Source organism: Mobula birostris, chromosome 12 (assembly GCF_030028105.1).
Source record: "Mobula birostris isolate sMobBir1 chromosome 12, sMobBir1.hap1, whole genome shotgun sequence".
In the NCBI taxonomy this organism is placed as follows: domain Eukaryota; kingdom Metazoa; phylum Chordata; class Chondrichthyes; order Myliobatiformes; family Myliobatidae; genus Mobula; species Mobula birostris.
Genome location: NC_092381.1, coordinates 62,074,185 through 62,088,012, shown reverse-complemented (window position 1 = coordinate 62,088,012; position 13,828 = coordinate 62,074,185). Strand labels below are relative to the sequence as shown.

Below are 13,828 nucleotides of genomic sequence, written 5' to 3'. Positions count from 1 at the left end.
CCCGTACTGATTCAAAAGAGGATCCTACTACATTACCCACCCTTTTTGTAGCTCTAATAGTATTCCTGACCACTAATGCTACCCCTCCTCCCCTTCCCCCCCCCCACCCCTATCACTTTAAAGCACTGAAATCCAGGAATATTGAGAATCCATTCCTGCCCTGGTGACAGCCAAGTCTCTGTAATGGCCACTACATCATAATTCCATGTATGTATTCAAGCTCTCAGTTCATCACCTTTGTTCCTGATGCTCCTTGCATTGAGGTACACACACTTCAGCCCTTCTACCTTACTGTCTTTACACGGTTTATTCTGCTTCCCCTTCCTCAAAGCCTCTCTGTATGTTAGATCTGGCTTTACTCTCTGCACTTCTCTCACTGCGCTATCGCTCGGGGTCCCATCCCCTTTGCAAATTAGTTTAAACCCTCCCGAACCATGCTAGCAAACCTACCTGCAAGGATATTGCTCCCCCTCGAGTTCAGGTGCAACCCATCCAATCTGTACAGGTCCCACCTTCCCCAGAAGAGATGCCAGTGGTCCAAAAATCTAAAACCCTGCTCCCTGCACCAACTCCTCAGCCACGCATTCAACTGCCATCTCCTCCAATTCTTACCATCACTGTCACGTAGCACTGGCAGCAATCCTGAGAACGCTACCCTTGAGGTCCTGGTCTTCAGTCTTCTGCCTAGTTACCGAAACTCACACTTGAGGACCTCATCCCTCTTCCTGCCTATGTCGTTGGTACCAATGTATATCACGACTTCTGGTTGCTTTCTCTCTCGTACCAGGATGTCATGCACCCGGTGAGAAACATCCCGGACCCTGGCACCCAGGAGGCAACAAACCATGCGGGGGTCCTTCTCACGTCCACAAAATCTCCTGTCTGCTCCCCTGACTATAGAGTTTCCAATGATGACAGCTCTCCTCTTCTCCGTCCCACCCTTCTGCACCACTGGGTCAGACTCAGTGCCAGAGGCCCTGCCGCCGTGGCTCACACCTGGTCGGTCGTCCCCGCCAACAGTATCCAGGACTGTAAACTTATTATTCAGGGGAATGGCTACAGGGGTGCTCTGCACTACCTGTCTGCTCACCTTCGCTTTCCCTCCTCTGACTGTCACCCAATGACCTGCTTCCGACAGCCTAGGTGTGACTACCTTCTTGTAGCTCTCATCTGTGACTGCCTCATTCTCCCTTATGAGTCAAAGGTCATCGAGCTGCTGCTCCAGATTCCTTACACGGTCTTCCAGATCTCCCAGCTGTAGGCAGTTCTGGCAGATGTGACTCTGTGGGAGAGGGGCGTTCCCCCAAGACTGCCACATCTCACATGAGAGGCAAATCACCATCTCAGGAGGCATTGTAAAGACTAACTGCGAGCAAGCTTGTCCTCCGCCTCTTCTCGTCGAAGCCTCTCGAGTCAAAGCCTCAAAGTTCCACTCCTTCACTGGCCCACTCACTCACTGGCAGCTTTCCAACTGCTGGCTGAACTTTGTGAGATGCAGCATAGTAGCACATTTGGGGAAATCGCTGGTGAACTTTGGTCAGCAAGTTCAGATGTTAGACATAGGGAACTGTGCTGAGAAATAGTTCTACTCCGAATTGAGTATTTCCCAGCAGGTTCTGGTCAAAGCTAAACACTGCGTTCTGAAGAACTTCTCGAGTTGAGTCAATTGGTTGTTGTTTAGAAGTAATTGGGATAGTAGAATGCCAGTACCTAGTGACCTGGAGTCTTTGACTTTCCATGTGTTTTTCTGCACAATGTGTCAGCGTATTGACAATGTTGTTGCATATAGGTGTAGATCTCCACAACTTCTTGGTGGTGGGAGGGAAGAGTATCCCCACTGTATTTCAAGGAGACCCCGTGTGATTTTGTGTAGCACCTGGCTGCTGATGCGGGTGTCTCCCAGCACGCTTGTTCTGCACCACACATCAATTACAAGGTGTATTTGTTTGAATATTTTGATTTTACTGTTATTTTATTCCTGTATTATCTAAAATCATTCTTATGTACTGACCCTGCAAGGAAAATGGCCAGGCATTCTGCTTTATCTGTGAATTCTCAAGAAATGTGGACAAGAGGTTTGTTAGTGCGGACCATGAATTGATAGATTTGGTGTTGGAATGGAAAACAATGAAATCAGGAACTTGGCTACTTCCAGTGTACAGGTCATCCAGACAAAGCGAAGGAGATGTGGGCCGAGTTGGGTGTTATTTTTTTATCTGAACTTAAAGCAAGATGGCGCCGGTGAGCCAAGGCAACATCCTGCGGGCAACGTTGGATGCCCAAGTTTGATTCTATTAGGGTTATTATTGTGTTATGGATTTATTGAATATGCCTGCAGAAATTAATATGAGGACGTAAATGACATATAATGGATGTGCTGAAACTGGAGAGAGTTCAAAGGTTAACAAAAGTTATTCCAGGATTGAATGGTTTGTCATATGAAGAGCATTTGATGGCTCTGGGCCTGTATTCACTAGAATTCAGAAGAATGAGGGGTGACTTCATTGAAACCTGTCGAATGGTGAAAGGCCTTGATAGAGTGGATGTGGAGAGGATATTTTCTGTGGTGGGAGAGTCTAAGACCCGAGGACGCAGCCTCAGAATAGAGGGAAGTCCTTTTTGAATGGAGATGAGGAGAAATTTTTTTAGCTAGGGAGTGGTGAATCTGTGGAATTCTTTGCCACAGGTAGCTGTGGAGGCTGTCTTTATATTTAAGGCAGAGGTTGATAGATTCTTGATTGGTCAGGGCATGAAGGAATGTGGGAGAAAGGAGGAGATTGGGGCTGAGAGGAAAATTGAATCAGCCATGATGAAATGGCAGAGCAGACACGATGGGCTAAATGGCCTAATTCTTCTCCTATATCTTATGGTCTTGTATATGTACTTTACAAAATGACAAGGGAACTGCTTCAAGTGTTAGCGAAACAAAATAGTTGTACTGAAAGCAAATGAAAGTGAAGATATTTTATTTGCATCTGAGGCAATCCTGGCTGGTGAATCCTCAGGGGTGCATTGTTTCAGGTTGGGAATCCATCCATTGCACTGGACCAGAAAATTATTCTGTAGTCAACAATTTATCATCTTATCTCTTTGTGGAGAGCATTGACAATGAAATGGCAAATGAGAGCATGTTGACTTGTGTGGCTGCATTGTGTCAATGCTGATAGTCAAACAGATCAAATGGTACCTTTGCCTTTACTTATTGATATTCTCAGTGCATTGAAAACTGCCGTACATTCCTTAATTCTGGGCGTGCCCGTGTATGGTTGTTTCTGTGAATTGCGTCAAATGTCAAATCCTCACTTGACAAATAGCTGCATGGTCAAAGAACATTTATCAACCACAGACACAGTTAATTCGTACTTGGCTAGTACATACTTGGTAATTGATTTTGCTTGCAAAGTAATTCTCTTGGAGCAAACATTTTTCTGATTAATGTGCAAAAAGAATAATATTGATGAGCAGAAACTGGACTGTTGAGCAAGTAAAATCACTTAAACGTGAGAAAATTAATGGAGCGGGCGATGTTGTAGTGGGCGATGGAGTAAAGGGAGACAGAGTAGGAAGTCTTTGGCTCCTGAGGCTTTAGCGAGCAGAGGCTGAGGACGAGCTTCACTCCAAGTGAGGTAAGGCCGGGTAAGTTCCTTTAATAAATCTAATTACCTTAAGAGTAGGTAGTAGAGGCAGCAGTTAGGGCAGCTGAGTGCTCTATTTGCAGGATGTGGGAAGTCAGGGCGAGCACAATTGTCTCTGATGACTACACCTGTAAAAGGTGCATCCAGCTGCAGCTCCTGACAAACCGAGTCAGGGAACTGGAGCTGGAGCTAGATGAACTTTGGATCATTCGGGAGGCAGAGGCAGAAATAGAGAGGAGTTACAGGGAGATAGTCACCCCTAGGAGTCAGGAGACAGGTAGCTGGGTGACTGTCAGGAGAGGGAAGGGGAATAGACAGAATGAGCAGAGCACCCCTGTGGCCGTTCCCACCAATAATAAGTACATCGTTTTGGATACTGTTGATGGGGATGACCTACCAGGGACAAGTTGCAGTGATTGCGTCTCTGGCACCAAGACGGGACCCTCAGCTCAGAAAGGAAGGAGGGAAAAGAGGAGAGCAATAGTGATAGGGGATTCGATAGTTAGGGGTACAGATAAGAGGTTCTGTGGAAGAGATCGAGAATCCCGGATGGTCTGTTGCCTCCCTGGTGCCAAGGTCTGCGATATCTTGGATCGAGTTCTCGGTATTCTCAGGAGAGGGTGAGCAGCCGGAAGTCATGGTCCATGTAGGGACGAATGACGTGGGTAGGAAGAGTGAGGAGGTCCTGAAAGGTGAGTTTAGGGAGTTAGGTGTCAAGTTAAAGGACAGGACCTCCAGGATAGCAATCTCAGGATCGCTACCAGTGCCACATGCAGGCGGGTTTAGAAATAGTAAGATAGTGCAGATCAACACAAGGCTGAAGACATGGTGCAGGAGGGAGGGCTTCAGATTTATAGATAATTGGGCAGTTTTCCAGGGAAGGTGGGACCTGTTCCAGGGGGACGGTTTACATTTGAAGTGGAGGGGGACAAATATTCTTGCAGTAGGTTTGCTAGAGAGGCTTCAGTGAATTTAAACTAGATACGTGGGGCGTGGGGGGGGGGGCAACCAGAGTGTAGGAACAGATGTAGGGGAGAAGGAAGAAAAAGAAAATAGTAAAGTTGTTTGCACCATTAGTGATAAACAGAGAGTATAAGGTGGAAAATTTTTTAAATGCATTTATTTTAATGCTAGGAGCATTATAAGAAAGGTGGATGAGCTTAAAGCATGGGTTGATACCTGGAAGTATGATGTGGTAGCTATCAGTGAAACATGGTTACAAGAGAAGTGTGATTGGCAACTAAATATTCCTGGATTTCATTGCTTCAGGTGTGATAGAATTGGTGGGACAAAAGGGGAAGGTGTTGCATTGCTTGTCAGAGAAAATATTATAGTGGTGCTCTGGCAGGATAGATTAGAGGGCTCGTCTAGGGAGGCTATTTGGGTGGAATTGAGGAATGGGAAAGGTGTAGTAACACTTATAGGGGTGTATTATAGACCACCAAATGGGGAGTGAAAATTGGAGGAGCAAATTTGTAAGGAGATAGCAGATATTTGTAGTAAGCACAAGGTTGTGATTGTGAGAGATTTTAATTTTCCACACATAGACTGGGAAGCCCATACTGTATAAGGGCTGGATGGTTTGGAGTTTGTAAAATGTGTGCAGGATAGTTTTTTGTAGCAATACATAGAGGTACCAACTGGAGAAGGAGTAGTGTTGGATCTCTTGTTAGGGAATGAGATAGGTCAGGTGACGGAGGTTTGTGTTGGGGAGCACTTCGGGTCCAGTGATCACAATGCCATTAGTTTCAATATAATTATGGAGAAGGATAGGTCTGGACCCAGGGTTGAGATTTTTGATCAGAGAAATGCTAACTTTGAGGAGATGTGAAAGGATTTAGAAGGAGTGGATTGGGACAATTTGTTTTATGGGAAGGATGTCATCGAGAAATGGAGGTCACTTAAAGGTGAAATTTTGAGGGTACAGAATCTTTATGTTCCTGTTAGGTTGAAAGGAAAGGTTAAAAGTTTGCGAGAGCCATAGTTTTCAAGGGATATTGGAAACTTGGTTTGGAAAAAGAGAGATATCTACAATAAATATAGGCAGTGTGGAGTAAATGAGGAACTGGAGAAATATAAAGAATTTAAAAAGAATCTTAAGAAAGAAGTTAGAAAAGCTAAAAGAAGATATGAGGTTGCTTTGGTAAGTAAGTGAAAATAAATCCAAAGGGTTTCTACAGTTATATTAGTAGAAAAAGGATAGTGAGGGATAAAATTGGTCCCTTAGAGAATCAGAATGGACAGCTATGTGTGGAGCCAAAAGAGATGGGGGAGATTCTGAACAATTTCTTTTCTTCAGTACAGTATTCACTAAGGAGAAGGATATTGAATTGTGTAAGGTAAGGGAAACAAATAGGGTAGTTATTGGAAACTATGAGGATTATAGAAGAGGAAGTACTGGCGCTTTTAAGGAATATAAAAGTGGATAAGTCTCCGGATCCTGACAGGATATTCCCTAGGACCTTGAGGGTAGTTAGTATAGAAATAGCAGGGGCTCTGACAGAAATATTTCAAATGTCATTAGAAATGGGGATAGTGCTGGAGGATTGGCGTATTGCTCCTGTGGTTCCATTGTTTAAAAAGGGTTCTAAGAGTAAACCTAGCAATTATTGGCCAGTAAGTTTGACATCAGTGGTGGGTAAATTGATGGAAAGTATTCTTAGAGATGGTATATATAATTATCTGGGTAGACAGGGTCTGATTAGGAACAGTCAACATGGATTTGTGTGTGGAAGGTCATGTTTGACAAATCTTATTGAATTTTTTGAAGAGGTTACTAGGAAAGTTGACGAGGGTAAAGTGGTGGACGTTGTCTATATGAACTTCAGTAAGGCCTTTGACAAGGTTCCACACGGAAGGTTAGTTAGGAAGATTCATTTGTTAGGTATTAATATTGAAGTAGTAAAATGGGTTCAGCAGTGGCTGGATGGGAGACGTCAGGGATTAGTGGTGGATAGCTTTTTGTCATATTGGAGGCCAGTGACTAGTGGTGTGCCTCAGGGATCTGTACTGGGTCCAGTGTTGTTTGTCATATACATTAATGATTTGGATGAATGGGTGGTAAATTGGATTAATAAGTGTGCAGGTGATTCTAAGATAGGCGGCATTGTGGATAATGAAGTAGGTTTTCAAAGCTTGCAGAGAGATTTAGGCCAGTTAGAAGAGTGGGCTGAAAGATGGCAGATGGAGTTTAATGCTGATAAATGTGAGGTGCTACATTTTGGTAGGACTAATCAAAATAGGACATACATGGTAAATGGTAGGGCATTGAGGAATGCAGTAGAACAGAGGGATCTAGGAATAATGGTGCATAGTTCCCTGAAGGTGGAATCTTATGTGAATAGGGTGGTGAAGAAGGCTTTTGGTATGCTGGCCTTTATAAATCACAGCATTGAGTATAGGAGTTGGGATGTAATGTTGAAATTGTACAAGGCATTGGTGAGGCCAAATTTGGAGTATTGTGTACAGTTCTGGTCACCAAATTACAGGAAAGATGTTAACAAAATAGAGAGAGTACAGAGAAGATTTACTAGAATGTTACCTGGGTTTCATCGCCTAAGTTACAGAGAAAGGTAACACACATCAAAGTTGCTGGTGAACGCAGCAGGCCAGGCAGCATCTGTAGGAAGAGGAGCAGTCGACGTTTCAGGCCGAGACCCTCAACTTTGATGTGTGTTGCTTGAATTTCCAGCATCTGCAGAATTCCTGTTGTTTACAGAGAAAGGTCTTTATTCTTTGGAGCATAGAAGGTTGACGGGGGACTTGATAGAGGTATTTAAAATTATGAGGGGGATAGATAGAGTTGATGTGGACAGGCTTTTTCCATTGCGAGTAGGGGAGATTCAAACAAGAGGACATGAGTTAAGAGTTAAAGGGCAAAAGTTTAGTGGTAACATGAGGTGGAACTTCTTTACTCAGAGAGTGGTAGCTGTGTGGAACGAGCTTCCAGGAGAAGTGGTTGAGGCAGGTTCTACGTTGTCATTTAAAGTTAAATTGGATAGGTATATGGACAGGAATGGAATGGAGGGTTATGGGCTGAGTGCAGGTCGGTGGGACTAGGTGAGAGTAAGAGTTCGGCATGGACTAGAAGGGCCAAGATGGCCTGTTTCCGTGCTGTAATTGTTATATGGTTATATAAAATGAAAGTACAGGAAGTGCTTATGGAGCTTTCCATTGTGACAGGTCATTATTGTGGGTAACGATGGCATTCAGGTCAGGGGTCAGCAGTTAGCAATGAAAGATGAGGATGATTTTGCCAAATTGGATGTGTGTGATTAGCATTTTAATAAGGTCTTGTGTTCAGTGTGCAATAATGAGCAAAACATCTAGCATTCAAATGGAGTTTCTGCCCTTCTAACTTTCCCAGACATCCCACCTCTCCCGGAACTTCTGGGAGTCTCCCGCATATTAATAGTGGCTCCCTGATGCCCGCAAATTATATACAATATCACGGAAATCAATTTTTTTGAGAGCAAGCGAGAGAAAAGCAAGAGAGAGTGCGAGAGAGAAGCGCGTGCGCGAGCGAGAGCCAAGGCAAGCGAGTACGCAAGAGAGAGCTTGAGAGCGCGTGAGCAACCACGAGAGAGAGAGAGCGCACCATGGCAGAGTGTTCCAAAGAAATATAAAACGTACGTCACCCCGGACTATTACTAAAGTGTACCCCTGCCTAATAGGGGTCAAAAATAATGACAGTGTTGCTCACTGCACTGTTTGCAACAGTGACTTTTCTATTGCCCATGGTGGGTTAAGACTGTAAAAGACATGTTGAGGTGAGTTTAACAGGTGTCATTCATTCATTAGCATAGCTAATGTTATTTAAACTAGCTGGCTAGCTGCTAAGGATTAACTCTATTGCAGACATCCCACCTCTCCTGGAAGTCTCCTGCAAATTGATGGTGCTACCTCCCTGAAATGAGTTTTTGCAGGGTGGGATGTCTGCTTTCCGGTGTTAGAAAACATCATTTTGAGCTCTAACTTTAGTTGAAGTGAATGGCAGAGAGTTGTAAAATTTAAGCAGAACAATTTACAAGTTATCTTGTAAATAACTTATTGGCCAATATTTTTTTTTATATATTTCAAAATATACTTTATTCAAAAATAAATATATACAATAAACCATTCAATAACTTTTCAGTGCGTCCCTCAGCACGTACTCCTACAGCCGAGAGTGTGCCAGTCGGCAGCATTCTCCCACGGACATCTCCATGTGCTGGTAGATCATCAAGTTTCGGGCTGACCAAAGAGCGTCTTTCACCGAGTTGATGATCTGCCAGCAGCACCGGATGTTGGTCTCCGTGTGCGTCCCCGGGAACAGCCCGTAGATCAGAGAGTCCTCTGTTACGCAGCTGCTGGGGATAAAACGTGACACTAGCCCGTCCATCCTCCTCCACACCCTCTTTGCGAACTGGCAGTGTGCAAAGAGGTGGGTCACAGACTCCTCCTCACTGCGGTCCTCCCGTGGGCAGTGAGGTGTGGGGACGACATTCTGGGCGTACAGGAGGGCTCTGACTGGGAGGGCCCCTCTCACCGCCAGCCAGGCGAGGTCTTGGTGCCTGTTGGTGAGATCTGGCGATGAGGCATTTTGCCAGATGAACTGGACAGTCTGCTCAGGGAACCACCCCACTGTGTCCATCACGTCCTTCTCCTGCAGTGCCTGCAGGACACTTCGTGCCGACCACTGCCTGATGGCCCTGTGGTCAAAGGCGTTCTCCTGGAAGAACTTTGCTACGTGGGACAGGTATGCCGGCAATGACCAGCTGACTGGGGCGTTGCGCGGGAGTGGGGCCAGACCCATCCTTCGTAGCCAGGGCGACAAGTAGAACCTGGGCACATAGTGGTACTTGGTGCCCACATACCTGGGCTCTACACACAACCTGATGCAGCCACATACGAAGCTGACCATCAGGGTGAGGGCGACATTGGGGACGTTCTTGCCCCCGTTGTCCAGGGACTTGTGCATGACGGTCCGTCTCACCCGCTCCATCTTGGATCCCCAGACGAATCTGAAGACAGCCCGGGTGATTTTCGAGCTGTAGGAGCGGGGGACGGGCCAGACCTGCGCCAAGTACAGCAGCCCTGAGAGCACCTCACACCTGATGATCAGGTTCTTGCCCGTTATCGACAGGGAGCGCCCTCCCCACAGTCCCAGTTTCTGTTTCACCTTGGCAGTCCGCTCCTGCCAGTTCTTGTTGCACGCCTCAGCCCCTTCGAACCAGATCCCCAACACCTTCACGTGGTCAGACCTGATGGTGAAGGGGATGCTGGATCGGTCGGGCCAGTTGCCGAAGAGCGGTTGACCCTGGCCCCCGACGCTAGCTCGAACTGTTCGCAGGTGCCAATCAACCTGCGAACTGATCTCGGATCAGAGCAGAAGACGGTGACGTCGTCCATGTACAGGGAGGTTTTTACTTGGGTCCCTCCACTGCCTGGCAGCGTCACCCTTCTTATGCCCTCATCCCTCCTGTTGGCTTCGGCAAAGGGTTCTATGCAACAGACAAACAAGACAGGGGAGAGGGGACAGCCCTGCCTGACTCCAGACCTGATGGGGAAGCTGTCTGTTTCCCACCCGTTGACCTGGACTGCACTACGGATGTCTTTGTAGAGCAGTCTGATCCAATTCAAATCAGACTTTCTTAAGTATGTTTCCCCCTCTGGTATAGTGGCGACAATATGCTAAATCTGCTAACACTTTGAAGGATCCACAGTTTAGTTAGGTTTCCTTCATTGTTTGCAAACAGATGAAAAACAAAATTAGACATTGTGAAAATTTGTAGTCTTTTTCTTGATCAAAGAGGACCCACAGATTAATTTTTAGGTTGCTCTATTCAAAGCATGTAATTTCATGCCTTAATCACTGGTAACAATTGCAGATGAGACAGACTTAGTAAAACTTGTATGCGGTTTATTAAATATCCATATTTGAACTATTTGTATTAGTAATGCAAATACAGGCACAGATAAATTAATTTGTGCTTTGATGTTACATTCTGAATACTCTGTGCACAGCATTTTGTTCTTTTCAGACTGTCGCCATTTTAGCTTTTAAAAATAGTGTATTTTCAATACATATTTCGACTCTTCACTTGAAGGTGCTGTGTCCTGTCATACATTTCTGTGCTCCGTTTATTTTACATATAGTGTAAAATGTAATTCTTCATGCTGTGGTGTGTCAGTGGAGTACTTGAAAGCCTGCAGCTGGGCCTGATCCATCTGTATCCACCTACATCTTGAGCAGAAAAATTTTCTACACTATAATCAGAAGCAGCAAGCTTGGCTGATTTTCTTCTTGTTTTTCTTGCCTCCTTCTCATCTGCCTTCGTTTACTCTGCAAGGGCAGAGGGTTTGTACGTTGTTATGTCTTGAAAAATAAAATGCAGCCCGTTTTTGAAATAATGAGATGTCAGTGTTTACATTCTTGCACTAGGCAAAGATTTTTTATGTGTTGCTGTGATGACTTGATTGCAAACTTGTGTAATTGAAAAGTTGCCATCTAATTGCCAAAACGAGCAGTGGGCCATTTTTGATACTCCTCGTGTAAGTAAAGACTGAATTTTCAGTTTGCATAACTAAATCTGTATTATGTATCATTGGATTAACTGGTAGATTCTTTATCGTAATGGTTGGTTGTGCAGCATCAGTCTGGCATTTTTTGTTCATCAGTTACATAGCGGAGGTCTTATCTCGAGATACAGGTTCAAGTTCTCAACTATGCAGTGAACTGTAAATCTGTGCTTGATCTGTCTACTCATCGCTGTTTGGAAACATCCTCCAAAAATTAATTTGAGGCTAATTTCTACTTGGAGACTAGTGCTAAACAAAACAGTTTACCCAAAACCACTTAAGACTGTTTGTGCTATATTTTAAATAGATGTACAGAGGGTATGACAAATAGCAAATTCCTGTGAATATTTTATGGAGAGTATTGGCCCAACATATATTGGAAGATACACTGCTGTTGATTTGATTGATGCTGGGAAGATATTCATCTGCTGATGATGTACTTCAGGATGGGTTTAGAAGAATTTTAAGATGCAAGTGATTGTAAACTCATAGCAATGCTCATCCATGATCTCATCTTTTGTTGTGCCTTTGTGTTCCTCTGACAGCTGGCTAAAAAGATAAGAGAGAAGTTTAATCGCTATCTCGATGTAGTGAATCGGAACAAGCAAGTAGTGGAAGCGTCATACACAGCACACTTAACGTCACCGTTGACGGCTATCCAAGACTGCTGCACTATTCCGCCCTCGATGATGGAGTAGGTATTTTTTTTACACCGATTTGCAGATTCTAACAATGATTGTATGTGGCAGTACAATGTTGAAAATTTATCGGTAGAAGGGCAGCAATTCTGATGTGATAACCAAATCAACATGTTTTATGCTCTCCCTTATTCATTGATTCCTGCAAGAGTACTGATCCATTGCCTCAGTGCCATTGTTAAAGCCCACTGTTGTGTAATGGGTAGTTTTTTGTGAAGGTCAGCACACTTAAATATTGCCTAACTATATAACAGAGTCTTTGCTTTTGTTTTGTCTGTCTTTCACGCTCACATTGGTACAATTGTACTGTTACTCCCATGACAGCTTCCATCCACTAACTCAGCACAGACTGGGCTTTAAATTTGGTATTGCCCATGCCAGCGTGGGCAGCTAGAGCCCATCGCTTCAATCCTTATCTCCTTTTCACTTTGTCAACCAGTCATCACATCTTTTATCTTTCCTCTCTTCATTACTTAGTTTCTCAAATTCGTAACTCAATCCTCACTACACTTTTCATCCTAATTCCTTGTACTCTTGTTTCCCTCTTTGATGTTGGGGATGTTTTTCATCTTTATTTGATATAACGATTTCTTTATATAGAAAAATCCTCTTTCAGTATCTGAAACTTGCTTGATTAGTCTCTTGTGACCTGAATTTAGCCCACATCATAGATGTGGACATTTTCACCTTGCATCTACTAGCAACTGTACCCACACTGTCCTCCAAAGTGGACTTCACAATGATCTTTATGGTCAGATGCTGAGTGTCTTGTGAGAAGTGGATGATTGTAGGGAGATGAAGTCATAATTTCTGTATCTTCAGTAGTTTTATTATCTCCCAAGAAATTGTCTTGGACTGACCTGAACTCTGCATAACCTGAGACTTTAACCTGAAGAGTACATAACCTGAGTGTTGGGCCTGGTCTGCATTCCACCACAAAGGCCACATTTTGTTCCACCAGTGTAGAAGGATCTACCTCACCCTATTTAATAGTGAAATACCATGCTTTTGTGTCGCATAGGTGCCAGTTCTCTTCTGCAGTTCTTTCTCAAATCTGTCCACAGCTCGACAATCTGTACCTTTGCCCACTCTAAGTAATGTTTGACCTCAGTAATATCTTTCTGTAATTATCTTTCTCAGTAGTTTCTTTCACTCTTCTCCAAGTCTCTCCAACAATGGCTTCTAGTACTACTTCAATCACATGCCACAAGTCTGTTTTGCTCCCATGTACTTTCAGTCATCTAAGTTGCTTACTCTGGAGTTTCCTGAAAGGCATTGTCTTCTAAGCGAACGTGTCAAACAATCTCCTTCTCAGAGTACATTTCTGAGAAGCACTTTGTTAAATTAAGTCATGTAAAGCTACATTAAAATAAGTGGCTACGCACCTTCATTGAGTGTATTTGTGTGTGTTACATCAATTGGTAAAGCTATTATCTTCGTAATTGTGTGGAATGTAATATTTAGATTATTACATAAGAAAAAAAAGCAATGCGGATAAATTAAGGGAAAGGAATAAATAAATCATAAAGGAGACCTGGCTCTCTAAGGAGTATCGAAACAGAATATATCCACAAACTGCCAGAGGGGAAGTGCTAAACTTAGAAGCTAAAGGTACAGCAGACCCAGATCTCAGAATAGTATTCTAGGATTGGTAATGGAACAAGACCTCCATATTGATGATAAGGGTGCTACGGCAGCATAGTGGCTAGCACAATGCTGTTACAGTTCGGGGTGTTGGAGTTCAGAGTTCAATTCCAACGTCATCTGTAAGGAGTTTGTATGTCCTCCCCGTGATGAACGTGTGGGTTTCCTCTGGGTACTCCGGTTTCCTCCTACAGTCCAAAGACATACCAATTAGCAGGGTAATTGGTCATTGTAAATTGTCCCTTGATTAGGCTGGGGTTAGATCAGTTGCTGACAGCTTGGCTCAAATGG

General features: G+C 44.0%; 1 protein-coding gene across 2 annotated transcripts in view; it reads left to right on the top strand.

Moving 5' to 3' along the window:
* cachd1 (cache domain containing 1) overlaps positions 1-13,828 on the top strand; it is a 193,594-nt gene that overhangs the window by 114,753 nt on the left and 65,013 nt on the right. For both annotated transcript variants that reach the window (XM_072273892.1, XM_072273891.1), the window contains exon 4: positions 11,741-11,889. In XM_072273892.1, coding sequence (XP_072129993.1) covers positions 11,741-11,889 — 149 coding nt within the window. The remainder of the gene's footprint in view (positions 1-11,740; positions 11,890-13,828) is intronic.